This window comes from Cynocephalus volans, chromosome 3 (assembly GCF_027409185.1).
Source record: "Cynocephalus volans isolate mCynVol1 chromosome 3, mCynVol1.pri, whole genome shotgun sequence".
Classification (NCBI taxonomy): domain Eukaryota; kingdom Metazoa; phylum Chordata; class Mammalia; order Dermoptera; family Cynocephalidae; genus Cynocephalus; species Cynocephalus volans.
This window is the reverse complement of record NC_084462.1, coordinates 61,271,524-61,298,790: the sequence shown is the minus strand read 5'-3', so window position 1 is coordinate 61,298,790 and position 27,267 is coordinate 61,271,524. Positions and strand designations below refer to the sequence as shown.

Sequence of the window (27,267 nt, the reverse complement as noted above, 5' to 3'; positions counted from 1 at the left end):
AATCCCTATAATCTTTTGAGTTCTTTACTTCCAGACAGGACCTGGTATTCGGTACTGGATCTCAAAGATGCATTTTTCTGTTTGCCGCTGACTGTAAAAAGTCAAGATTACTTTGCCTTCGAGTGGAAAGATCCAGAGACTGGCCTAGCAGGGCAACTCACGTGGACCCACCTGCCTCAAGGATTCAAGAACTCGCCCACCATCTTTGACGAGGCCCTCCACCAAGACTTGGCTATGTTCCGGGCCTCTAAGCCCTAGGTAACTCTGTTACAGTATGTAGATGACCTCCTCCTGGCAGCGGCCGACGAGGAACTATGTCTGGAAGGAACAAAGCATCTCCTCACAGAGTTGGGAGAACTGGGCTATTGAGCCTCCGCCAAAAAAGGCTCAGATCTGCAAGCTACAGGTCAGTTATCTGGGGTACCTTCTTAAAAACAGGAAGAGATGGTTATCTGAGGCCAGAAAAGAGACAGTGTTTCACATTTCGCCACCCGCCAATCCAAGCCAAGTCAGGGAATTTTTAGGTATTGCCAGGTTCTGCCGCCTGTGGATACCTGGTTTTGCTGAGATGGCAGCCCCGTTATATCCCCTCACCAAGAACAGTCAGCCCTTCAAGTGGGGAAAGGAAGAACAACAGGCTTTTAACAACATCAAGACGGCCTTAATGTCTGCACCGGCTCTGGGGCTCACCGACGTAACCAAGCCCTTCCACCTGTATGTGGCAGAAAATAAGGGGGTTGCAAAGGGGGTCCTAACTCAAAAACTGGGGCCCTGGAAAAGGCCTGTAGCATATCTGTCTAAAAAACTAGACCCAGTAGCCTTGGAGTGGCCAGCTTGTCTAAGGATCATAGCGGCAGTAGCTGTTCTGGTAAAAGATGCTGACAAGTTGACTATGGGACAGAGTTTGGTAATTTTGGCACCTCATGCCTTAGAGAGTATTGTCCGCCAGCCCCCTGACCGCTGGCTCACAAATGCTCGCATGACTCACTATCAGACTCTGTTACTGAACTCAGACTGGGTTACTTTCGCTCCCCCGGCGAGCTTAAATCCAGCCACGCTGCTCCCAGACCCTGACCTTGACCCTCCTATCCTTGACTGCCAACAAGTGCTTGCTGAGGCACATGGATGGTGGAAAGACTTGTCAGATCAACCTCTGACGGACGCCGGAGCCACCTGGTTTACTGATGGCAGCAGGTTCCTGGAGGAAGGGGTATGAAAGGCAGGAGCCGCTATAGTAGATGGCCAGAACCTGATATGGGCACAGGCCTTACCTGCAGGAACGTCCGCCCAGAAGGCAGAACTCATCGCCCTCACGAAAGCCCTTGAACTAGGAGAGGGCAAAAGACTCAACATCTATACGGATAGCAGGTATGCCTTTGCCACTGCCCATGTGCACGGTGCCATCTATCAATAGTGGGGTCTGCTAACCTCTGGAGGAAAAGAAATCAAAAACAAGGCAGAGATTATAGCCCTGCTAGAGGCCCTTCACCGACCGCTAAAAGTGAGTATTATACACTGCCTGGGCCACCAGAAACGGGATTCCCCCATTGCCAGCAGAAACAACTTGGCCGATTCTGAGGCAAGGGCGGTAGCCCACGGGTCCACGTCTATTCTATTAGTTAATGTCCCTGAGTTAGAAAAGCCCAAGTTTAAATACTCTGCTGAGGACGTAGCAGTGATCTCAAGGGACTCCAATAACTATTATAATCAGGAAAAAGGGCGCTGGCATGCAGCGTCTGGCAAGCCTATCTTGCCACAAGAACAAGCATGATCAAACAAATGCACCAATGGACTCATCTGGGAGTAAACAAATTGGTCCAAACTGCCCTAAGAACAAAATATATCATGGGGCTAAAACAATTAGCAGAGCAGATAGTTAAAAATTGTGTAACTTGTCAAAAAGTAAATGTCTGCAAAAATACAGCGGGACCTGGCAAGAGACTCAGGGGAGACACACTAGGGATGTATTGGGAAGTAGATTTTACAGAGATCAAGCCAGGCAGATATGGTTATAAGTATCTCCTAGTTTTTATAGACACCTTCTCTGGAGGGTAGAAGCATTCCCGACAAAGCATGAAACTGCCTCCATCGTGGTCAAGAAAATCCTGGAAGAAATCTTCCCACACTTCGGGGTACTCAAGGTAATTGGGTCCGACAATGGGCCCACCTTTGTTGCCAAGGTAAGCCAGGGAGTGGCCAGATACCTAGGGGTCGATTGGAAATTACATTGTATCTACAGACCCCAGAGTTCAGGACAGGTAGAAAGGATGAACAGAACTCTAAAAGAGACCCTGACTAAATTAACCATGGAGACTGGCATAGACTGGGTGGTGCTCCTTCCCTTGGCCCTGTTTAGAGCTAGGAACACCCCCTCCTGGTTCAACCTGACCCCCTTTGAGATTCTCTATGGTACCCCTGCCCCCTTGACTTTACTGGGGGATGCCTTTGAACCCGTTTGCCACAGTAACAGTGACTTATATGCCAGGTTGAAAGGACTACAAGTGGTGCAGAAGGAAGTCTGGACGCAGCTGGTGGCCACCTATGAGCCTGGGACCCCTGAAATTTCTCACCAGTCCCAGGTTGGAGACACAGTCTATGTGAGACGACATCGCTCCCAATCTCTGGAACCCTGCTGGAAGGGACCTTACTTGGTGCTCCTGATGACACCAACGGCTGTGAAGGTAGACGGGATCTCCGCTTGCATCTATGCGTCGCATGTAAAACCTGCGCTGCCAGAGGACCAAGGACCAGGAAACGCCACCTGGAGAGTCCAGAGTTCCAAGGAACACCCCTTAAGACTGAAAATTGTTCAGACACCCTAAATGTTGAAAGATGAAAACTCTCTTGCTCCTCTTATGCCTAACAATTCTCTTCCAGGGCCCAAGAGCTAGCAGCCCACATATCCCCATAAATTTCACTTGGTATGTTGTAAATGGGGTAGGATATACAATCTAGAGTTAATCAAAGGTGACTACAGGAGGATGGTGGGCCTGCGCTACTGGGGTCACGCCCTGTGTTAGCTTACAGGTCCTAAAAGGGAGCCCCTAAGTATCACGCTCTCTGTCCTCTTAGGCTTAGGATTGGGAGCAGCTGGGGCAGCTACAGGAGCTTCAGCTCTGGTTATTCAACATCAGAATTACCAAAGTTTGCAGGCAGCCATAGATGCTGATATTAAAGAAATAGAAGGGGATTGGACCTCTTGTTCCTTCAGCAAGGGGTGTTCTGCACTGCACTAAAAGAAGAATGTTATTTTTACATTGATCACTCAGGGGTAATTAAAGACTCCATGGCCAAAATCAGGGAAGGCCTAGCCAAAAGGAAAAGAGAAAGAGAACAAAATCAGGGCTGGTTTGAGTCATGGTTCAACTCCTCCCCATGGCTCACGACCCTCATGTCTACCCTGCTAGGACCACTACTTATTTTAATGCTGCTTCTGACCTTCAGTCCCTGCATTTTAAATCGCCTGCTAGCTTTTGTTAGAGAACGTATTAGTACTATTCAAATTATGATGTTAAGACAACAATATCAAGCATTAAATCAACAAGAGACAAGTATTTCATGACTGAAATATGCACAAGAAAAAGGGGGAAATTGTAGAAAGAAATATAACTTTAACATGCTTAATTTGCTTCTGTATTTAATGCTTGCTAAAGATGGGAAAACATAACTAACACCATTTTAAGTAAGGCAGGCCCAGACACATTAAATTCCAGGAAGAGAGTAAAACACCACCTGGTTCCAGGTACTGACTGACCAGTTCCTTATCTAAAAGCCACCTGGAAGATAAACGATTGGGAAATACACTATTCCTTATCGATGTGCCAGCCTGCTAAAGCCCACCAATAAATCCAAAGGTCATCTCTGATAACCTGTAAACAGTAAACAACTCATCCTATTGTGAAAGTCTGTCTAAAAAACTGTATAAAAAGCTCTTGTGTTAAAGGCTCAGGGTCGCTTTTGTCTTGAATGCTGAGTGACCCCAGCATGCTGGAAATAAACTCCTCTTGCCTGATTGTATTGGTCTCTGTCTCACGGTCTTTGTGAGGTGAGCCATCCCGACGTGTGGGGTTTGTGCACGGTGCACAGATCTTACACAACCATCTCATCCCAACACCCATTCCCACACACATATCTTCCCCCCCCGTCCCCCGCACCCCTAAGAGGTTTTGGTTTTCTCTTTGCATGTCTTCTGGTCTTTGGCTTTGCTTAACTTGTGTGTATTCAGCGGAAGCTCTAGTCCATCATCCCTCACACAACACGGGCTCCATAAGTAAGGAATTGAAGGTGCTGAGTTTCCGATGTATCCCCAGAACCCGGCATAGACTAGGGGCTCAGTGATTATTGATTCATTTCTTTCTTTCTTTCTTTCTTTTTTTTTTTTTAGCAGCTGGTTGGTATGGGATCTGAACCCCTGACTTTGGTATTAACATTGTGCTCTAACCAACTGAGCTAACTGGCCAGTCTGATTCATTTCCTTTTAGTCAACAGTTTTACATTAATTACTTAAATATTTATGGAGCACTTATTCTGTCTCAGGTGTTTTGCTGGGTGTTGACAAAGCTGCACACAGCATAAGAAAGACAGTTCCTGCCTTTAAGGAGGGAGCAAGGCCAGCCCCAAAGGTGTAAATAATTAATTGCCTTGCAGCTGAAGAGTAGCTAGAGTTAGGTAGGTAGTGGTACTAAGTGCAGCCTGGAATGTCTCTTTGTAAGGTCACAGAACAGAGTTGGGACACTCCCCTCTTTCTTTTCCCCTTTCTGGAACCCACCAGAACAAGTCAGACCACCTACCATTACCAGAGACTGCCCGCCATTTCCTCCCCAGGGTGGACTTAAAAAGACTCAAGTCAGCCCTTGGCAGAGCCACTCAGGATAGGAGATGAGAGCCAAGAGGCTGTGCCCAGGTTGAGCCCCTTGCTGGGTGATCACTGGTCAGTTTCAGTGAACAGGCACCAGAGTCACCTCAGGGCCTAGGAAGGAGGGCTCAGTGGCCAGCCCCACTTGCAATGCACCCTCATCTCAGGCCTGTGGTTCCTGGTCCTCTTAGCTCACATTATCCCACCAGCTTGCAGCCTCTCCTCCCTCAAAGCCAAACTGCAGAGCAGCCTCCCTAACTCAGCAGTCTGCGTCATTCGTCAAGGGTCTTCAGGGAGCCCTTGCTCGGACTAGCTCCGCTTTTCTAACTGGCTAGGATCCGACATCATCCTGGCTGTTTAAAAATGTGCCTGAGTTGTTCACACAAACAACAACTCTCGGGTGTGTTCTCAATGTCCCGGCTGTAACAGTGTCACAAAAAATTCTAGTACATGAGTGATTACACATCACTACCCTAAGATAACCTGCCTTCTTTCGTTCTTTCCTTCCCTATTCCTGCCCTCCCTCCTTTCCTTCTTTCTTTCCTTCCTTCTCTTTTTCGCTCCACGAACATTAATTCATTCATTTCTCACATCAGCTTTGTGAAGTAGGAACTACTAACATCAACATCATACAGAGAAGGAAGCTGAGGCAGAGACAGGTTAAGTAACTTGTCCAAGTCAAACAGCTTGTCAACGTCATTTAAACACTGGAATTTAAAATAAACAGGTGAGGTACATTTTTTAGAATATTAATTTTCATTAGTTTAAGCCTGTAACAGGCATGATTGTCTCCTTCACCGATACCCAAGTGGAAGAGTCACAGCCCTGCGGATTAGCATGGTTTATGAAGGCAGAAAGCACGCGACTGGAGAGAAAGGACCTGCTGTTTCCAGGAAGCGGACGAGTATTCTGTTGGGCTGAAGAGCAGGGGCACGCAGCCGCGGGAAACGAGTCTGGAGTCACCCAGGGCAGGGCCCTAAATGCCAAGCTGGGCTTTGCTATCGGCAGGACCGGAGCCTTGCGCCGGCGTCTGGAACCGAGATCTCCACTGGGTGGACCCGCGGAGGGGGCGTGGCTCGGGAGAGGCGTGGCTGCTTCCGGGGGAGAGGCTTGAGGAGGGCGTGAATATTGTGGAGAGGAGGCTCACAGAGGGGTGGGGCCAGGGGAAACGTGTGGCTCGCCGGAGGGGGCGGGGTTTCACGGTGGGACCAATAGGCGGGCAGGAATCTCCGGGGGTACCCGCTGCGACATGGGGCGGGGGCGGGGCCGGGGTTCGCAGGGGGCGCGGCGGGGCCTTTTCCGGCCGCCGGGGTCCAGAGCCGCTGGATGTCCTCCGCCCGCCGCCTTGCCCCGACCCTGCCCGTGCTCGCCAGCATGTCCTTCATCCCGGTGGCCGAGAACTCTGACTTCCCCATCCACAACCTGCCCTACGGCGTCTTCTCCACCAAAGGCAATGTGAGCTGCTGCGCTCCGGCTTCGGGAGGGGAGTGGGGGGCGGGATGGAGGCGTGGGCCATTTTTCTCGAAAAGCAGCTCATGGACAGTGCGTGTGTATTCGAATCCCGCCGGTAACTTTCTAGGTGCGCACGGTATTGAACCTCTCGGCCGCAGCGTCGCAGCGCAGGCTTGTGTGAGCACTGCGTGCAAGGTGAATGGAACGCGTAACTCCCTGCAAACGGGCCGAGCAAGGACGGCCGGCTGCCGCCGGCAAGCTGAGGCGCAGTCACGCTACCTGATTGTGTGCTTCCTTCCCCCAGGTTACAGCAGGCCCTTCATCCCGCTGGTTAGCCCCTAACACTAGAACCCGGAAAATAGTAACCCTGATATTTTTAGTAGCCCAGAGGGACGCACGCATTTCCTGGAGTAGAACTGTGACATCTAAGATGGCAAGTTTCTTTGCCTCCAGCTGGAATTCTTTCTGTTGTGGTGTGGGCACCCTGGCTTGCCCCTGCTGAGCAGGAGAAGCCATTTGGGGCAGAGAAACGAACTTTAACTTAGTAAGTGTAGTCTGGCAGAAAGAAATCTTTGAAAAATGGGAGTTTATTAGCAAATATATAAGAAGGTCCTTGGATGGAAAAAGCAGATTCCCTTGGATTTGTTTATGGTGTTTTTTGCTTAGATTTCTGTTCCCGGCTTTAAAGGTGAACTCCTGATTCAGCTCTTTAAATCGTGGAACCCCAGAATCTACTTGCCTAACTATTCAGGAAATGTTTGCTAAATGGGGAACCTGGTAACTGGCCCCTTCCTGGATAGTGGGGTCCGTTCCCCCATTGCTGGTCATTGGCCTCATGTGGCTGGTCTTTTGTGGGCCTGCCTGCAGTGAATGCCTTGGTCTAGAGGAGTCTGCTTGTGGTTTCACAATTGGCAGGCGTCACCAGATGTTGAAAGGACACAAAAAGTTAACACTCAGTCCCTGGAGGACACACACAGGAGGCATGTTAAACCTTAACCTGTGTTGGCCAACCACCCTGTGCTGGCAGGACCCTCCTCTGCCCTCCTCTCACACTTGGCCCTCAGCAGGTGTGTCCTCACCTTTCCTGGGAGCACACATCGATCAGGCAGAGACATTTGTGAGAGGCGGGCACACCACGGTAGGGTGCTCTGACTTGCTTTCCCAGGGGAACCTGGAATTAATGCCCTGTAGAGTGTGGCTATTGGCCTTTAGACACCAAGCCCTGCTGTTTCACTATTAAAATGTGCAGGCCAGACACTAGAGACGTCTAGGAGAGAGAACCCCTTCTCACTGCCCTCTAAAAAGAGTGCTGGGGGTGAGAGTTGGCCTCTTTGGCGTCCCAGAAGGCTCAGGGCCTTCAGGCCGAACAGGCCTCATCTGAAGCTGTCGCTGCAGGCACTGCACATTCCAAAGGTGGTGGCTGCCTCTCCAAGCTGGTCTAGTTGCCAAAGCAAAGCCTGCCTTCCCCCATGTTAGCAGCAGCCAGCCCTTCATAATCTGTGTGGAACAACGTGAAATAATCCAATCATCACTTTATTCATTCTTTTTCCAGCAAATATGTATGAATCCATCTCTGGGCCAGACCCTGGGCTGGGAGCTGGGGATCAAAGACAAAGGAGACACCTTTCCTCCCTCCATCTTTGGTTGCCCACAGGCTGGTAGAGCGCATAATGGTGCTCTCTGTCAAGGCAGGGTGGCAGCCTCTGAGAAACGGGACTGCGGTAGTCTGCAGCTGACTTTCTCAGTGCCTTATTAAAGTCCCTGTGGTCTGGCCCTGCCTCTTGGCCTCTGCTCTCTCCAGCTGCACTGGCTGCCTTTTCAGTCTCCCAGACATTCCGAGAGCAGTTTCCTGCCTCAGGGCCTTCGCACATGTTGTTCCTTCTGTCTGGAATATTCTCCTTTCTACTGTCTACATGCCTAGTTTCTTCTCATTCTTTAGGACTCAGCTTAAAAGTTCCCTCTTCAGAGAGGCGTCCCCTAAGTACCCTTTCTGAGTGAGCTCCCCCCTGCACCCCAGCCATGATTATTATCTTTCAGCTTACCCTGTTTTGCCTTTTGCTTCTGGAGGGCAGGAACCAAGTTGCTCCTCCCTGTCCCCATTGCCTTAGCAGAATGAATGCATATTCATTCTCTTAAAATTAGATGGGTGGAATATCTCTCCCTCAAGTTACAGATGGGAACTGAGGCCCAGAGAGGATCAGGGACTGCCCAAGGTGATTGGGTGGTGAATGGTGGAGCAGGCCAGGAGCCCAGGGATCCTGGATCCCACCTGGGTGCCACTTCTAGTCTAGCGCTGAAGAAATAACTCCCAAGGTTAAAAGTGGAGGGGCTTTTTCTCTCAAACTGTTTTTCTGGGTCCTGGGGTCACAGTTTGGAGCACAAGGGCAGTAACTGACCACTAGGCTTTGTTTACAGCCGAGGAAGCTGACAGCCATACTGTGACTAGATCTTGGAGGTTGCTCAATGGTGGTGGCTCCTTCTTGCCTTCAGCTGGGTGTGGGGGCCAGGATCAGAGATATGGCCTAAGGGTCTGCCCTGCGTATCCCCTGAGTGGATGGCCACTTGGGTTCAGATGGTTCAACTCTTTGCCTAACGCAGCAGATTTGCCATTTGCCAGAGGGGGAGACTGAGGCCCAGGGAGTTAGCCATGGAGCTGGGAATGAATAGCCAGGCTGTCCAGGCAGCCTCATCCAGGTGAGGGTGTAGCTCTGGTCTACTCTGATCTCAAGAGCTGACATGCATGGATGCTCCCTGGAACTGAAATGGCAAAACTGGATTCAGGAGAGCTGGATGCCTGGCTTAGAACAGAGTCCCAGGAGGTGGAGTCTGAAAACATGCTGTCTGGTTCCTTGCTGACTAGCAAAGCTCAGGGTTGTGGGGACAAAGACCAGGCTTTGTCAAATATTTGAGACATCTCATCAGTCAGAGCTGATGCTGGGGTGTTATGCGCAGAAAGGAACCTCCCCTGCATGTGCTGAGCAGTCTGGCTTCCCACAGCTCCCCTACAACCTGAGCACTCCTCCATTTGAGCCGCAACAGAGCTCATTAGCCCCAGCCACATGGCCCTCTGCACTGTATGGAGGGCTCTTGCTGCTCTGCTGCACAGATGAATTGCTTTGAGCAAAGGCCTAGGTTAAACCTGAAAAATAATCCAGCTGCCTGGATTAAGGTAAGGTGGTGAGCTCCTCATCACAGGAGGCATTCAAACAATGCATGAGGAACTTTGCAGGGGACTTCACTTGATAAAGGGCTTGGATCAGGCTGCCTGCCCTTACCCCACTCCAGGGGGTAGTTGATTTAGTTCCCATTCTGGGAACACAGATTCTTTTTCCTTCTTGTCCTGGAAGCAGAGATGGCACCAGAAGCTGGGATAGGATGCTGAGGATGCAGTTCCTCAGTCCCCTCTCCATAGAGGGCCATCTAAAAGGGGACCCAAATAGACAGGCTTTCCTAGTAAATGAGCCAAGCCCAGCCAGAGACATTTCCCGGTGCTGATCTTGCTGTCTTCTTCCAGCCAAGACCGAGGATTGGTGTGGCCATTGGTGACCAGATCCTGGACCTCAGTATCATTAAGCACCTTTTCACTGGACCTGTCCTCTCCAAACACCAGGATGTCTTTGATCAGGTAGGACATCGTGACATGACTTTTCCTATTCTCAGCAACACTTATTGCAAATGCCACCAAGAAAATGCTCTTTGCGTTCCATTTCCAACAGAGGTGGTGCCTTCAGAGGCCTCAGAGGTTTGACATGGATAAGGCTGGGGCTGTTCTGAGACAGACAAGCTGGCAGGAGGTGGCCTTGGGACCCCCCAGTGTGGCCTCTCACCTTAGGCTGGGTTCCTAGGTGAAAAGGGTGTGAGCATCTCTGTGGTCCTGGGTCTTCTGCAGGTGTCTCTGAGATGAGGCTCTTCTGTAACTCTGGTTACTTTCCTCATCAAGCTGTTTGAGCCTCTGCCTGTTCAAGGCCTATAGGGACCCTGAGGGGAGGAAGCCATGAGCCCTGCCCTCCAGGGAGCCCTGCCTCCCAGACCTAGCCTGGGAGGCATTAGCCTGAAGGACATGTACATGTGGGATGCACATGAATGTGCTTCACTGTGAGTGGTCAGCTACTTTGATTGCATCTGCCCATTGCATGAGTCAGGAAGGAGAGTGGTATTTACTGAGCACCTCTTGGGTGCCAGGAATTTTACACACATCCTCTCCTATAGTCCTCCCACCACCCTCTGGCATAGGAGTTGGAATTGTCACTAGATGTTTGGAGACCTGAGCTTCTGGAATGAGACACGATTCCCCCAGGTCCCATGGCTGGAAGCTTTAGAGCGGAGGCTGGAACTCTGACCCATAGAACCCACAATTGCCTTTTCTGCCATGCTTTGCTGGCTAAGAACCTCTTCACTTATGGGAAGGGATTGGTTTAGGCTGCATCAGCCCTGCAGACTGGAGTGTACCTTCACTGGAGGAATGCAGCCAGCTCCGACTACAGGCCAGGCCAAGCCTAATGGGGTAACTGTCCCAGAGAGCAGCTCCTGGGCTGGGACAATTGTGTACAAGTCTATGAAGGCATGGAAAAACGATCAGGAAAGGTGATGCCTTTCTCCAGCTTGGAGACAAAACCAGGAGGGAAGGTCCTGAGAGTTTGAGTGAACGGGAGAGATGTGGCAGGGGCTGCTGCAGCCAGCCAACACCCATTGGCTTCCCATGGGCAGGAGGGGTACCCCCAGGGTTTTCCCATGTGTGACCTTCTTTCTCTGGTGTTGGTCCTAGCCAACTCTAAACAGCTTCATGGGCCTGGGTCAGGCTGCCTGGAAGGAGGCAAGAGCATTCTTGCAGAACCTGCTATCTGCCAGCCAAGCCAGGCTCAGAGATGACATGGAGCTTCAGAAGTGGTGAGGAACACGTGGACTTTGGTGGGAAGAGGGGACATGGCAGGGAGGTGAGGACTGTGTGGTAGTCAGTGCCATTGTGAGTTACACATGGCTGCCTTGTGCTAAGTTGAGTCAGACCGGCCTCCGTCCAGCTCCTGCCTGGCCTGTGTACTGGTGGGAGGGTTCTGGGTAGACTGGGATTACCTGGGTGCCTGGACTGGATCTGCCCAGGTCAGGCCCTGCCCATTGGCCCACCCCCTTACTCTGCTATTCCCCATCAGCACCGTCTGTGCCCTCGGCTGGCTTCTAGGCTAGGAATTCCTACTACAGACGGATGTAGAAACAGAGAAGATGCATTTTGACTTTAGTGGGTGGACATCCTCCCTGGGGTTCAGCCTAGACCAGGCCCCAGTCCAGCCTGGAGGTGCCCACTGGAGAGTGTGAGCAGGATGCTGGGATAGTGAGGGCTGAGCCTGTGGGTGGATGAGCAGAGCAGGGACCCTGCTTCACTGTTTGCTTGACCTTGAAGCCCCTGGTTCTTTGTTTCAGTGCATTCACCTCCCAGGCTTCTGCCACGATGCACCTTCCAGCTACCATAGGTGAGTGCAGTCTCTTTACTAAGACAAGGACAGAGCAGCTTAGTGGGTCACAAGGGCTGGCCAGGTGTCTTGGTCCCTATGTCTTGGTGGTGGAAGAAATGGAGGAGGGGCTCTGGGACAGCTACCCCCTCCCCATCACTGACTGTTCTCATGACCTCAGGCTGTGTCTCAAGGCCAGAGCGCTCGATTAGGGTAGCTGCAGGCTGCTTGAGCAGGTGAGTAGCTGCATGGCTCCCTGCACAGCAAATCGCCCTTTTTTCCCAGAGGACCGTGGGGCAAGGGCTCTGAGCCCAGCCCATGAGTCAGCAGTTTTGAGAAAAGAGGCCAGAGGGCTGTGAAGGGCCCTGCACTTGGCGGGGCATCTGGTTGGAGTTTCAGTCAGGAAGCTGGAGTTGTTGCAACCGTCTTGGCCGGAAGCAGCGAGAGGTTGGATTAGCCTGTGGCCAAAGGCCTAACCCTCCACCCTTGTCCATCAGCCCCGCCGGGAGGCCCTGGGCCCCTGTGTGCTGACAGGCTGGCCAACCTTGCTCCCCGCAGCTCTTCAGTCAGGCACAAGTGCTCTGCTGCTGGCTTCTTGGAAAAAGCGAGGCAGAGGGTGGGGTTGGGGACAGGGGCTGAGTCATCTGCACCTTCCCATATGCTGTTTTTGGCAAACAACATTTCCTTATCATTTCAGGTTGACTGATGCTGATTCCTTATCATTTCTGGTTGACTGAGGGTGCCCTTTCTTGTTTTTTGTTATGGATTTATTCTTTTGAAAAATATCTCAGCTGTTATTTCCATGCTTTGGGACTGAAGATGAGAAGCAGCGATTTAGGCTCAGTCCACCCCTTGCTCTAATCTGCTGCCCCCCCCCTTTTGTTTCTCTCTTCATCCTTCTCTGCCATATCTGTTAGTCCTGGTGTGCCCACCTCTTTTTTTTTTTTTTTTTTTTTTTTGGGAGAGGAGATTTAGGAAGCTAAACAGGCAACTGTCCCAACTGGTTTTTCCTGCAGATTTTTCTCCCTGAGATTTTTCTCCTGGGGTGAGAGAAATGCCTACAGCTTGCAAATCACCATAAAAAACAGGCGCTGCTTGAGCACCTGTGATGTGCAAGACCTTGTTCTTGATACTGGGGGAGGAAAACAGGATGAGGCCTGGGCTGGGGCTGCCTGGAGGTGGCCGCAGTCTAGCAAAGAGACGCACACACATGATCGGAATACCAGTGGGAACCGAAGTCTGCCCCAAGAAAGGTTGCAAAGGAGCGGGGAAAGATCTTGCGAAAGAGAGTGGGAGGGCTTCGCACAGGAGGGGCCTCAAAGAGTTGCCAGGACTAGAACACACAGAGACAAGGGAGGAGTCGGGCCAGGTGGCAACACGGCGTAAGCAAAGGCATGGCAAGGGGAGCCCTGGGGACTCAGGAACAGTTGTGTGTGGTTAAGTGGGAGCCCGAGGCGGGCTGTGGCATCAGCCACTTCATATTGAGATTACACTGTCTGTTTCAGAAGGTCTTGTCTCCTTATTTCTTTTTTGTTTCCCAGTAGAGAAGTGGGGGCTTTAGTGATGCTGTTTTGTGTTGCATTTCATGCTATCTGTTGCTGCTGAAACGGGCGATGCAGGCTGAGCTTTGGGGTTGTGTGCCCATTTGCAGCCCCAGTCCTTGGAACTGTCCTTCTCCTCCCTGGGGCATCCAGGCTACTGACGGATCTCTCGGGACTTTCTTCTCCAGGAGACTACACGGACTTCTATTCCTCTCGGCAGCATGCCACTAACATCGGAATCATGTTCAGGGGCCAGGAGAATGCGTTGATGCCTAATTGGTATGTCCTGGACCGGATGTTTGCATACGTTCCAAGTCAGTCTTTGCATTTCCAGCGGTGTGTTTGTCCCAGGAGCTGCCAAGCCCTTCTTAGGTTCAAATAAGCTGGGAAGTAAAACCAGTAATGACTGTGATGATGCAGCCTCTGGTCTTTTCAGCTTGGCTGTGGACCTGCTGAGGTATTGTGGGCAGGTCCCTTAAGTTCCTTCATCTAGAGAACAGGGATTGGAATTAGATTTCCTAAGTCACTGCGATCTTTCTGGATTCTTTCATTTGTAAGCTGTGTGTTACTGTTCTATTGGCAAGTCTTAAATCCTAGCATTCCCCATACTTAGCATTTTCTGATGAATGAGAATCCTCAAGTGTACCCAGTGCCATATACTCCTCAAAAATGTGATCTGCTGTGTTCATTTATTTGATCCTCATAGTAGTACTGTGAGGTCACTGAGGCCATAACTATAGCCCCATTTTACAGGAGGGAAAACAGGCTCAGAGAAGGACTGACTTGCCTGAGGGCAGACAGGCCAGAGCTGTCTCCTCAGTCCCAGTTCTGGGCCATTGACACCCGGGCTATGAACTCGAGCCATGATCCTTGACCTTTGCTCTAGGTTGTCCTGTGGATGTGACAGTTATGCAGACCTGGAGAGGGCCTGGCCTTGGTGGTAAGCATACCCCACCAGGTCCAGCTGCTGTCAGTCACATGCAGGAGGTGGGGTAGGAGCAGGACTTTTACCCTCTTGAGTGAGTGTTTCAGACAGGCTGTGCCAGGAGGGGAATTAGAGCCAAGATGGAGAAGGAAGGAAGGGAGAGAGGGCAGGTTATAACCCCAAGAAGTTCAGCAACGAGGCTGAGGTGATAAAATGAGGCTGGGGTGAATTTGGGACCAGAGCCCAGTCTCAAGCTCCCACTCAAGATGGGTAAATATTATAGACTCTGGCCCCGTGCAGGCGCCAGGCTGCAGGTTTTGTTTGTCCCCAGCCAACTGCAGCCTGTCTATTCTAATGTCCTTGGTGGTGATGATCCAATGGAATGTCCAGCCCAAAAGGAGCTGGCTGTCACCTGGGTACCAGGATCCCATTGGCCAGAGGGCAGGGGCAGCGGGAAGGCAGGGAGATGGTTGTTAACTCTGTCTGAAACTGGGAGGGGAAGCCATAGCCACCCTGCCCCATCTCCTTCTGCAGAGTAAGAGTGATCAGGCCTTCTCTAGTGGTATTTGGTGCAAGGTGGCCTGCGGCTATGCCTTTCTTACTGTATCTATGTGTCCTTTATTATAAAGGTAATATGTGCTTATTGTGATTAACCCAAACACTACAGAAAATACGAAAAGTGTAAAACATTTATAATTTAAAATATACATACCCTTTGACCTGCAATCTGACTCTCGTGCATCTATCCTACAGGAGTAAAAGCACCAAGGTGTTCATATTCAAGTAAGCAAGGATGTTTAATAATAGTGTTTCTAGTGGCCCAAAGCTGGAAACAATCTGATGCTTATTGGTGGAGGAATAGTTGAAAAATTACTCTGTTCACAATATGAGATGTTTTGTAGCTATTGAAAGATTTAGATCCAGAGAGATGTGCCTGACATATTTTAAGTGAAATAAGCAAACTATAGGGTATTATGTAAAGTGTGTAAAAAGACAAAGAAAAAAGTACACTTACATACACTGTATTAGTTTCCTGTTGCTGCTGTAACATATTACTACAAACTGGGTGTTTAAAACAACACACGTATATTCTCTTATGGTTCTGGAGGCCAGAAGTCTAAGATCTGTGTCACTGGGCTCAAGTCAAGGTGTCAGCAAGGCTGATTCCTTCAGGAGGCTCTAGGAGAGAATCTGTTTCCTTGTGTCAGCTCTAGAGGCCACCCACACTCCTTGGCCTGTGACCCCTTCCTCACATAACTCCAACCTCTTGCTTTCATCATCCCATCTCCTATTTCTCCTATGACCTTTTTGCTTCTGTCTTATAAGGACCCCTGTGATTACATTTAGGGCTCACCCTAATAATCAGGGAAAATCTCCCATCTCTCAATATCGTTAACTCAATCACATCTGCAAAATCCCTTTTGCCATATAAGGTAACATCACAGGTTCCAGGGATTAGGATCTGGATATCATTTGGGAGCCATTGTTCAGCTTACCATACACATAGACACACACACGTGCACACACATACACGTATTTGTGTAGGCTGGTGTGGGCATAGAGAAAGACACAGAATAATAAACTTCAGACCAAAATTGCCTTCCTCAGGGGAGTGGCTGGATGGGGAGAGATTACTAACTTCTTTTTTTATCTGAATTGTTTGAATTATTAAATGCTATTTAATTGCATGCAATTGTATTTTATAACTTAATCCAATAAAGCAAGTAAAAAGGGAGGAAAGGGAACTCTTCCCCAGCCACTCACCAGAGGCAATTCCTTTGGACAATAGTTGGATGCATGGCTTCCTGGACTTTTCTCCAGGTTACACATGTGTGCACAGACATGTGCATGGTTGCACACAAGAACATGTACACATTCTATTTCTTCAGTTAATAATGTGAGACCACGCTGAAATTTCCTTTTTCACTTTAATTTATCATTAACATCTCCCCATGTAAATAAACTTTCTTCAGTCTTTTACATAATTTTTTTTGAATAGGTAATGCAAGACATATACACAGTAACATACCATTTATATAAAAGATGCAATAAGTGCTACATGGTAATAAAACTGTTTAGCAATATAGGGGAATGAGGAACACCAAATTCCAGATGGTGGCTCTAGGGCGAGGGGATAGGAAAAGAGGGACGGAGAGGGAAAGGTCAGGGCGGATCCAGAGGGGGCCTTTAACTGGATTAGCAAAATTTTATGTCTTTAGCTCATTGGTGGTGCACAGTTGTTTGTGTTATTATATCTTTTTGGATATCATAAATATTGCAAAATAAAATTTTAAACATTTTAAAAATTAAAAGCAACAGCAAAAAAGAGTCAGTGTGTAGTTTCCTTCTCCAGAGGCAAAACTGTTTTTGGTTTCTTATATATTGTTTCACAGATATTCTTACATTCTCTCTGCCGCTTTTTCCATGGAGTCATTTCTCTCATTAGTTTGAAAGAGTGTTTTTGTTTTGTTTTGTTTTGTTTTTGGCAGCCAGCCTGTGTGAGGATCTGAACCCTTGACCTTGGTGTTATAACACTGCACGGTACCAGCTGAGTTATCTGGCCAGCCTGAAAGAGTGTTTTATATATAATAGAAATTAGCCCTTTGTTGCAATTTATTACAAATATTTTCTTCCAATATGTTGTTTTTTTCTACTTCGCTATTTTTCTTGATAAAGAAGTTTTACATTTTTATAAAGTCAAATGTCATCATTTTCTTTATGACATTTACTTTTGTGTTGTGTTTAGAAAGGCTCTCTCCACCCCAAGACTTTGAAAATATTTTTGTATTTTTTCCAAGTGCTGTAATATCCTTTCTTTGTATATTTAGATCTTCGATCCATCTGGGCTTTCCTTTTATATGTTGTATTAGTCCGTTTTGTGTTGCTATAACAGAACTACCTGAGACTGGGTATTTATAAAGAAAAGAGGTTTATTTGGCTCATGATTCTGGGGCAGCTGCATCTGGCATGGGCTTCAGGCTGCTGCTGCTCATGGTGGAAAGCGGCAGGCAGCCAGTGGGTACAAGCAGATCAATCACATGGTGAGAGGAATCAGGAGAGAGAGAAAGGAGGTGCCAGGGTCCTATAAACAACCAGCTCTCGTGGGAACTAATAGAGCGAGAACTCACTCATTACTCCCCCCACCTAGGGTGAGCATTAATCCATTCATGACGGATCTGCCCCCATGACTCAATCAGTTTCCAGCACTGCCACATTGGGGATCAGATTTCCACATGAGTTTTGGAGGGGACAACACATCCAAACTCCATCATATGTGATGTGATGTATGGGTTTGTATTCATTTCCTGGGGCTGCTGTACCACAAACTGGGTGGCTTACAACAAGACAAGTTTATTCTCTCACAGTTCTGGAGGTGGAAGTCTGAAATCAAGGTGTCAGCAGGGCCATGCTCCCTCTGAAGCTCTCCTTGCCACTTCTGGCTTCTGGCGGCTGCAGGTGTTCCTGTGGCTGCGCAGCTCTAGCCTCTGCCTTCACATGGCCTTCTCCTCCATGTCTTCTCTTCCGTCTCTTATAAGGACACTTGTCACTGGATTTAGGGCCCACCTGGATAACCCATGGTGATCTCATCTCCAGATCTGTAACTTAATTACATCTGCAAAGACTCTTTTTCCACATTTTCTGGTGGTTGCAACCATTTCTGGGGCCATATTATTTTAGGAGCCACCATCCAATCCACTACGAGGTCTACCATCCCATTGTCCAAAACATTTATCAATTTTATGTTAAATTTTAATTTAATGTTATCGATCATGTACTATGTGTTCACCTGTACATGGCTCCAAGTTTGTTCAGTTGATGCCCTTGCGTCAGTGTTATACTATTTTACGTTTCTTTATAATGAGTTTGATATTTGGGAGTGCTTTGCTTTTTTATTTCCTCTCCCATTTTCTGTTTTGTAAGCAGAGCTCTTGACAGTGTTCTGTTGCCCTGGGATGACTCTTCTGTTTTGAGCCATATGACCTCTTCCCAGGGTCCCACTGTATGAGGTGGGGAGTGGGCCACAGAACTTTGGGGTCACAGTGATGTGGGTTTGAATCTCAGTGCCACTGCTTCATGCTGGGTGACCTCAGCAAGCCACGGACACTCGCAGAGCTTGGGTTCTCAATGCCAGCCACCAACACCTACAGTGAAGGCTTTTGTGAAGATCACATGAAAAGGGAGACGATACAAAAAGCACCTCGAGTGCTGCCGGCACAAGCTAAGTGCTGTGTACTTGGTGACTGTCACTATTAGCTGTGCTTCGTGTATTTCATCAGCATCCTATTGGCTGGGGACAAGGATGGGAGAAATTCTTACTTTTTCCCACTGTGTACCCTTAAGAACCTTTTGGTGTTTTAAAAATTGTGGTAAGACGTACGTAACATGAAATTTGTCATCTTAACCGTTTTCGGGTGTACAGTTCAATAGCGTTAAGTACACTCACCTTGTGCAGCCGTCACCACCATCCATCTCCAGAACCCTTTTCATCTTGCAAAACTAAAACTCTGTACATATTAAACACTAACTCCTTATTCTGTCCTTCCCCCAGCCTCTGTGACCCCATTCATTTTTCTGGGTCGGTGAATTTGACTAAGTGTCTTATATGAGTGGAATCATACAGTATTTGTCCTTTTGTGACTGGCTTATTTCACTTAGCATAATGTTCTCAAGTTTCACCCATGTTGTAGCAAGTGTCGGACTCTCCTTCCTTTTTATTTTTTTTATTTTTATTTTTTAAATTTTATTTTGTCGATATACATTATGGTTGATTATTGTTGCCCCTTACCAAAACCTCCCTCCCTCCTCCCTCTCCTCCCTCAACAATGTCCTTTCTGTTTGCTTGTCATATCAACTTCAAGTAATTGTGGTTGTTATATTTTCTTCCCCCCGCCACCGGTTTTTTTTGTGTGTGTGTGTGAATTTATATATTAATTTTTAGCTCCCACCAATAAGTGAGAACATGTAGTATTTCTCTTTCTGTGCCTGACTCGTTTCACTTAATATAATTCTCTCAAAGTCCATCCATGTTGTTGCAAATGGCAGTATTTCATTCGTTTTTATAGCTGAGTAGTATTCCATTGTGTAGATGCACCACATTTTCCATATCCACTCATCCGATGATGGACATTTGGGCTGGTTCCAACTCTTGGCTATTGTAAAGAGTGCTGCGATGAACATTGAGGAACAGGTATACCTTCAACTCGATGATTTCCATTCCTCTGGGTATATTCCCAGCAGTGGGATAGCTGGGTCATATGGCAGATCTATCTGCAATTGTTTGAGGAACCTCCATACCATTTTCCATAGAGGCTGCACCATTTTGCAGTCCCACCAACAATGTATGAGAGTTCCTTTTTCTCCGCAACCTCACCAGCATTTATCGCTCAGAGTCTTTTGGATTTTAGCCATCCTAACTGGGGTTAGATGGTATCTCAATGTGGTTTTGATTTGCATTTCCCAGATGCTGAGTGATGTTGAGCATTTTTTCATATGTCTGTTGGCCATTTGTATATCTTTCTTAGAGAAATGCCTACTTAGCTCTTTTGCCCATTTTTTAATTGGGCTCCTTGTTTTTTTCTTGTAAAGTTATTTGAGTTCCTTATATATTCTGGATATTAATCCTTTGTCAGATGTATATTTTGCAAATATTTTCTCCCACTCTGTTGGTTGTCTTTTAACTCTGTTAATTGTTTCTTTTGCTGTGCAGAAGCTTTTTAGTTTGATACAATCCCATTTGTTTATTTTTCCTTTGGTTGCCCGTGCTTTTGGGGTCTTATTCATGAAGTCTGTGCCCAGTCCTATTTCCTGAAGTGTTTCTCCTATATTTTCTTTAAGAAGTTTTGGGCCGAGCCCGTGGCGCACTTGGGAGAGTGCGGTGCTGGGAGTGCAGTGACGCTCCTGCCGCGGGTTCGGATCCTATATAGGACTGGCCAGTGCACTCACTGGCTGAGTGCCAGTCACGAAAAAGACAAAAAAAAAAAAAAAAAAAGAAGTTTTATTGTTTCAGGGTGTATGTTTAAATCCTTAATCCATTTTGAGTTGATTTTAGTATATGGTAGGAGGTATGGGTCTAGTTTCATTCTCCTGCATATGGATATCCAGTTATCCTAGCACCATTTGCTGAAGAGGCAGTCCCTTCCCCAGTGAATAGGCTTGGTGCTTTTGTCAAAGATCAGATGGCAGTAAGTGTGTGGGTTGATTTCTGGATTCTCTATTCTATTCCATTGATCGGTGTGTCTGTTTTTATGCCAGTACCATACTGTTTTGGTTATTATAGCTTTGTAGTATAGCTTAACTCCTTCCTTTTTAAAGCTGATTAATATTCCATCATTAGTATATACCACATTTTGTTTATCCATTCGTCCATTGACGGATACTTGGGAGTACCTTTGATTTTTGAACCATGTGTGTATGTGGACTCTCTGTTATTAGTTTGTAAAGTTTGTTTTCCAGTGTGTAACAGCTTTGATGCCCTGAATTCTCTCACCTTCCTTTGTCAGGCTGCACTTACCAGTGGGCTACCATGGCCGTGCTTCCTCCGTTGTGGTGTCTGGAACCCCGATCCGAAGGCCCATGGGACAGATGAGACCTGATGACTGTAAGTGACCCCAGTGTCCAGGCCTTGCCGGTGCCCAGCTCCCTGTTCCCTTGCAGTGAGTTCTGCAGCCTAGCACTCACAACAGCCTCTCGTTTCTGGTGTTATTCCAGCAAAGCCTCCTGTATATGGTGCCTGCAAACTCTTGGACATGGAGTTGGAAATGGTAAGCTGTGACTTGCTTTTTTATTGACACTGGATCAATGTAAACCCTGTGGTGGGACAGCTCTGGGATGGCTGCCCTATACAACGAGCTGTTCATCTTTTGCCAGCTGTGTGCATGGCAGCTCTGTGTCCCCACCTGGCCATTGAAAGTCCAGTTGATCCTCATTATTCACAGATTCCGTATTTGCAAATATGCCTACTTGCTAAAATTGATTTGTAACTCAAGAATTAATACTCACGAACTTTCATTGTCATTCATGGGCATCTGCAGAGTAGTGAAAAATTTGGGTTGCTTGATGAACACGTTCCCAGCTGAGGTGGAGCAAGGTGACACCTACCTTCCTGTTTCAGCTCATACTATGAACACGTGGCCTTTTTGTGATCTGTTTAGTGCCATGTTTTTGCATTTTTGTGCTTTTGTCTGGTGATTTTGCTCTTTACAGCAGCCCCCAAGTGCAGTGCAAAGGTGCTGTCTAGTGTTCCTAAGTACAAGAGAGCTGTGATGTGACTTGTGGAGAAAATATATGTGTTAAATGAGCTTTGTTCAGGCATGAGTTGTAGCGCTCTTGGTCATGAGTTCAATGTTAATGATTCAATAATGTGTATTAAATAAGTTGTCTTTAAACAGAAACACACATAAAACAGGGTGATGTAGTTATGTATTGACCAGTTAATGAAAATGTGACCAGAGGCTTGTAGGAACCTAACTCTGTATTTCCTCTAGGAGCAATGAATTTTCAGTTTTTACTAATACAGTGTTTGTAGCATCTTTATAGAGCATAACTATCATGAGTAACAAGAATGGACTGTGTGAGCCCTATTGTACTTGTGGCTGGGTCAGAACTATAGTCATTTTAGGGCTGTGTGTTTTTTGAAACTAAAATTTTCAAGTTAAAATCATTGTAGACTCAGACGCAGTTGTAAGAAATAATACAGAGGGATCCTGAATACCCTCCATGCAGTCTCCCCCAGTGGTAACATCCTGCATAACCACAGTGCAATATCACAACCATGATATTGACATTGATATGGTCCATTGCCCTACCCCAAGGATCCCTCATGCTGCAGGGCTGCCCATTTTAAGAGGGATGCTGAACTCTGAGCAGCTCCCAAGGTGAGGGGACCAGGAAAGTGATTGGAAGAAGGAGCTGACGTGGAAGAAGGAGGGCTCTGGGGACGTGGGCAGTATGGTGTCGTCAGCTTCTGCTGGGTTGTCAGATGACCGATGGTGGAGCCAGGCCCAGTGTGGGGAATGCAGGGTAGCAGATGGAGGGGGCTTTCCCACAGTCAGCACCCATGGTCTTAGGTGGTGCCTCAGGAGCTGTGAGTGTCTCATCACTGCAGGTGTAGGAGGAGGGCTGTGGGGCTACACAGTGGGGCTGTGGCAGTGGAAATCCAGGCTTGGTCAAAGGCAGAATGGAGACCCAGTCAGCTTTGCTGGACTCCCTGTTCCTCCTGTGCTGCCTTTAGTTTCTTTGGATTTAGTCCAGAGGAGGGAAATGGGTGAACACTGCCGAATATTCCCCAAGTAGCAAGGCATGCCCCACCAGCCCCCTGCCTCCCACTGCCTTCGTGATGGTGGCACATGAGACCCTGGGAGGAGGCCTCCTACCAAGACTCATCAGAGCAGGGCATCTACACCCTGGTTTGGGGCTGGGGTCTTCTCTGGGAGAATGAACGTCTCTGCGGTTAGATGCTTCCCTTGCACTGGTGCCTGTTGGGGGAACAGGCAGAAAGTCAGTGTGGAGAAATGGTTGGGGACAGATGGCACAGATAATCTGGGCTTAAAGGTGGTGGGATTCTCCATAAGATGGTGCCCTTGGGGGTTTTGTTTTATCTTGAAAAATTTGCAATGTTTAAACACTCACAGAACAAATTAAACTATGACTCAAGTTTTGTGCATGTCATAGCTGATTCTATGAGACTTTCCCAGTTTTCCCGCGTATTGATATGTGGATATTCTGTTGGTTCACAGATGTGATGTGGTGCTGCTATCCTTCAGAGGTGGTGGGATGACAGATTGGGTTTTGGGGCAAGGGATTGGGGTGTGGGGTGTGCCCGTGAGGTGTTCTTTGCTGCATTGAGAAAGCATTTTGATTTTTCATGACATGAATACAAATGCACAAGCCTCATGTGGCTGTCAAGTCCTGAAATGCACAGTGTGGATGGGGTGCAGGGAAAAGAGCAGCCTGGCCTGGGATGTGCATAAGGAAGGAGCCAGGCTGCTGTGGAGCTCAGCCTGTGCGGAGGGGCTTTGGCAGTACCCAGCATGTTGCTGCAGGCCACATTCTGCTCAGATGCAGCTATGACTAAGAAATACAGTGGATTCATGCCAGGCCCCTGGGGCAGTCCTGGTCCCTGGCCACGGTTTGGAAATACCTGACCTTTGCTCTCTTGGCAACAAGTGACTGGGGGTGGCAGGTCAGGCCCAGATTCTAATCAAGCTACCCCATCAGGCTTTCTTTGTAGGCCCGGGGAACAGATTCGGAGAGCCCATCCCCATCTCCAAGGCCCATGAGCACATTTTTGGAATGGTCCTTATGAACGACTGGAGTGGTAATGACTAGTGGGCAGTCCCACTGTGAGTGCTCTGGGTGGAGGTGCGCGGGAGGCTAGGTCTTGGGGACACTTTCACAGAAGCTGGGGATGGTTCCTGGGTTTGGTTTGGTCAAAGGTGGCAGGTGATGGAGCACTGAGAATGGGGATCTGGGTATCAAGCAGACTTCCCGCTCTGAGAACTTGTCCACTCACTTAACCTCTCTGAGTTCCATTTTCTTGTAAGTTGAATAGGGACACAGCTGACATCATAGCTAAGATTCGTTGAGCACTTATGTGTCTGGACCCTGTGCTTCACACCCCACATGCACCCTTCCGCCGATCCCTACAAGTCATTGGTAATGTTATTCCCATTTTATAGATGATGAGCCAAGGCACAGTGAGATCTCAGTTAGTTGCTGAGCTAAGATTTGAAGCTGAGCAGCCCAGCTCTGCTCTGCCATGTATAGGAGTCCCAGCAAATGTCCCTCTCCTAGTTTGAGGATGAGCTTCCAGCCCTTTCCTGGGGGATATCCTGATCTTTGCTTTGGTCATCCTTCTCTTTGTTGTCACCTGGCACTGTGCCCTCAAGGGATCTCTGTCCTTGGCATTGGATGCTCTTGACCCTTGGTCCTGGAGCAGCCTGGTTGGGACCAGAGCTCCGTGGAGAGGGCTGGAAGCTCTCTTGGTCCTGTGCAGAAGGGAGGCTTGGGGTGAGGAGCTGGTCAGTCTGTGTAAGCCCTGGGTCTCTTTCTCCTGTAGCTCGAGACATTCAGAAGTGGGAATATGTCCCTCTTGGGCCGTTCCTCGGGAAGAGTTTTGGAACCACCATCTCTCCATGGGTGGTGACCATGGATGCCCTCATGCCCTTTGCTGTGCCCAACCCAGATCAGGTAAGCACACCCTCAGCTGGAAGCTCCCGGCCCTGGTCCCAGCCCCTCTGCTCCAGAGCTGCTTGCCCGCTGAGCAGACACACCAGGGGTGGAGACAGGTGGAAGGGCAGCTCTGTGCCCACAGTGGAGTGCCCTGGGGGATCCTGGTCACAGTGACCTACAGGCAGCCATGGCTCCAGTCATTCTCCCTTGTGGTTTCCCTGCCCAGGCACAGTTCTTGGGGAGAACACAAAATGTTGTAAACTTCAGAATCCTCCGAAGCCAGGGGAACTGGCAGTTGGCAGGAGAGTGGGTCCCGGCTGGTACCAGCACATTGCCCCACATCCCAGGTCACCATCAAACTCTGTTATGTGCAAATGGCACCACCTGGAGTCCAACTCCTAGAATGCAGTTTGGAGCAGAGCAGCAAGGGGTCCGAGTACCTCCCGTTCCCAGCACCAGGGTCCCTGCCTCATCTCATGGTCTCACCCCTTACTGCTTGGCCTGTTATAGTCCAGCCGCTGCCTCACCCCATCACCAGCAGTGCCTCACCAAAGTCACCTGTGACCGATGGCCAGTGCCATGGCCTCGTGCCCCTTCAGCGTGGACCTCCTTGCAGCTCCTCACTTTTTCTAGGCGTTCTCTTGCCTCTTGGCTTCTGGCAGGTGACATGCCCTGGTTCTCCTGCATCTCTGAGTCCCACTCCAACTCAGTCCTCTCCTCAGGGCAGCCCAAGCTGCTCTTCCAGGCCTTGCCCCTCTCTCTCCACACCCTCACTTGAGTGTGCCACCTCACTCGTGGCTGCTGCACCCAGGGACTCCCCAAGCTCCTCTGCCTCTCATAGCCCTGGTGTCATCTCATCTCTGCTGTGCTAAAAACACACTTGGGGTCCTTCATTGCAAAGTAGGTCCTTATGAAGCTCCTGTGGGGCTCTCACGCTGTCCCCTTCTCTCTCCACTAGTCCTGCTACAGCCACCCCCCATCATCTTTAGGCACCATAACTTGTCTCTTCCTCACTCTCTCGGTGTGTCCTGCATGTCACCCTGACCCCCTGGGCCTCAGCCTCACACTGCTCGCCCCTCCAGTCTCCATCCTTCGTCCAGGTCCATCCTCACAGGGCACCACTCAGTTCTTGCCAGAGATGTCTGAGCTCTGTCTTCCCCTTGCTGGTTCTTCCCAAATACCATTTATATACGACTGTCTTAATGCCTGCCCCACCTGAACTGTGATTTATTTAATGTTTTTCTCTAAAGCAGCTCCCACTTTAAAACTTAAATAATATTCATTTAAATAATGTAAAAATTAAATAATGTATAATCCATGGGTTATGTGGATTCAACCAAGTGTGGATCGAAAATATTCAGAAAAAAAAATTGTCTCTGTACGGAGCATGTACGGACTTTTTTTCTTGCCATTATTCACTCAATAATACAGTGCAACAACTGTTTACATAGTGTTTACCTTGTATTAGGTATCATAAGTAATCTAGAGATGATTTCGAGTAGTCAGGAGGATATGTTTAGGTTATATGCAAATACTACACCATTTTATATCAGGAACTTGAGCATCCATGGATTTTGGTATCTGTGAGAGGTCCTGGAATCAATCCCCCATGGATACCAAGGAAGAACTGGATTGAGAAAAGGAACTTTATATTCCTACCAGCATCACTGTTTGCCAAAAAAGAAACATATCACTGTTAAAATCACCAAAAATGATCTCGTGGTCCATGAGTTGTTATATGCATCACACTTTGGGAAAACACTGCTTTTGGCCAGAGTGCAAACTTTCTGTCCTGGTCATCAGTGTCACCTTCCCAGTGGGCTCCAGCACTAGACAGGCTGTCTGCCTCTGTTGGCTGCCTGCCTCTGTTGGCTGCCTGGACCCTCTGCTTTCTAGGGGACCTGTCTTGCCCTTTCAGTTACCCCAGCCTTCCCTGACAGCCCTCACTTTCTCGCCCATCTCTGGCACCCCACTGCCCACCTGCAGCCCTCTCCTCCGTTGGCTTTCTGGGACTGTTACACCTCTTTTCCCTGTGTAACGGATACGGCTTTCTGGGACTGTTACACCTCTTTTCCCTGTGTAACGGATACAAAGAAAAGAATTACGGGAATACTCAAGCACTATGTATGCATTGAGGCCCGGACAGATTGCACTTCAGTAATTTCTCCATTAGGAGGAGCAAAACTGAATGTGGCAGCTGCTTCCAAAGTTAGCCTTTCCCTTTTATTATAAAGACAAGGAAATTTTACAAGAAAATTCAATTGATTTAACCATTACAAATACATAAGGGTATCGGCAGAATTATGGCTAACAAATGGAAAACTAGTAACATCATTGAAATAAGAAAAGTGACATTCCATACTGCAGTTTGCAAAAGGTTAAGTTCATCCACCAACAAAAGTTTGATCTTAGCAAACACTGTTTTCCTCTACAGCAACTTCCCCAGTATTTTTACTTATCAATCAAGTAACTTGTCTGTCCTTGAGCCTGCAACCTTGCTGTGTTACAAGGATTTTAGCCTGAGGAACGTTTCCTGTCTTTTGCAAGGTTAACATTTCTATATGTAATTCCAAAAGGTTAGGCTAAACCTGAGACTACAGGGCTGTGGAAAATAGGCCCTGTGAAATACATTTGCTTTATAAATGTTAGTATATTCCACATGGGACATCTCTGGTTTGGCTCCTGTGACCTTTGACATGCTGGCTTGGCTTCTTTTTCTGGAGCCTGGCACATATGGCCACCCCTACCTGGCACTGTCTAGGGGCACAGTGTGCAGGGACACACTGCTGGGTGCCTGGTAGGGGAAGACTTCTGCTTTCTCAGGCTCTCTGCCTGGGGAGCAGGAATGCTGGGGACTCTCCTGCTGCCAGTGACCTCTGT

General features: G+C 48.3%; 1 protein-coding gene across 2 annotated transcripts in view; it reads left to right on the top strand.

The window, feature by feature from the left end:
- The first annotated feature begins 6,130 nt into the window (after window positions 1-6,130).
- FAH (fumarylacetoacetate hydrolase) overlaps window positions 6,131-27,267 on the top strand; it is a 32,080-nt gene continuing 10,943 nt past the window's right edge. Inside the window, exons 1-9 of one of the 2 annotated variants that reach the window (XM_063090568.1) lie at window positions 6,131-6,310; window positions 9,822-9,932; window positions 11,073-11,194; window positions 11,723-11,772; window positions 13,481-13,571; window positions 20,718-20,815; window positions 20,926-20,978; window positions 23,434-23,533; window positions 24,275-24,405. In XM_063090568.1, the coding sequence (XP_062946638.1) occupies window positions 6,182-6,310; window positions 9,822-9,932; window positions 11,073-11,194; window positions 11,723-11,772; window positions 13,481-13,571; window positions 20,718-20,815; window positions 20,926-20,978; window positions 23,434-23,533; window positions 24,275-24,405 (885 nt within the window). In that variant the 5' untranslated portion in view covers window positions 6,131-6,181. The remainder of the gene's footprint in view (window positions 6,311-9,821; window positions 9,933-11,072; window positions 11,195-11,722; window positions 11,773-13,480; window positions 13,572-20,717; window positions 20,816-20,925; window positions 20,979-23,433; window positions 23,534-24,274; window positions 24,406-27,267) is intronic. The other variant, XM_063090569.1, reaches the window with a different exon arrangement.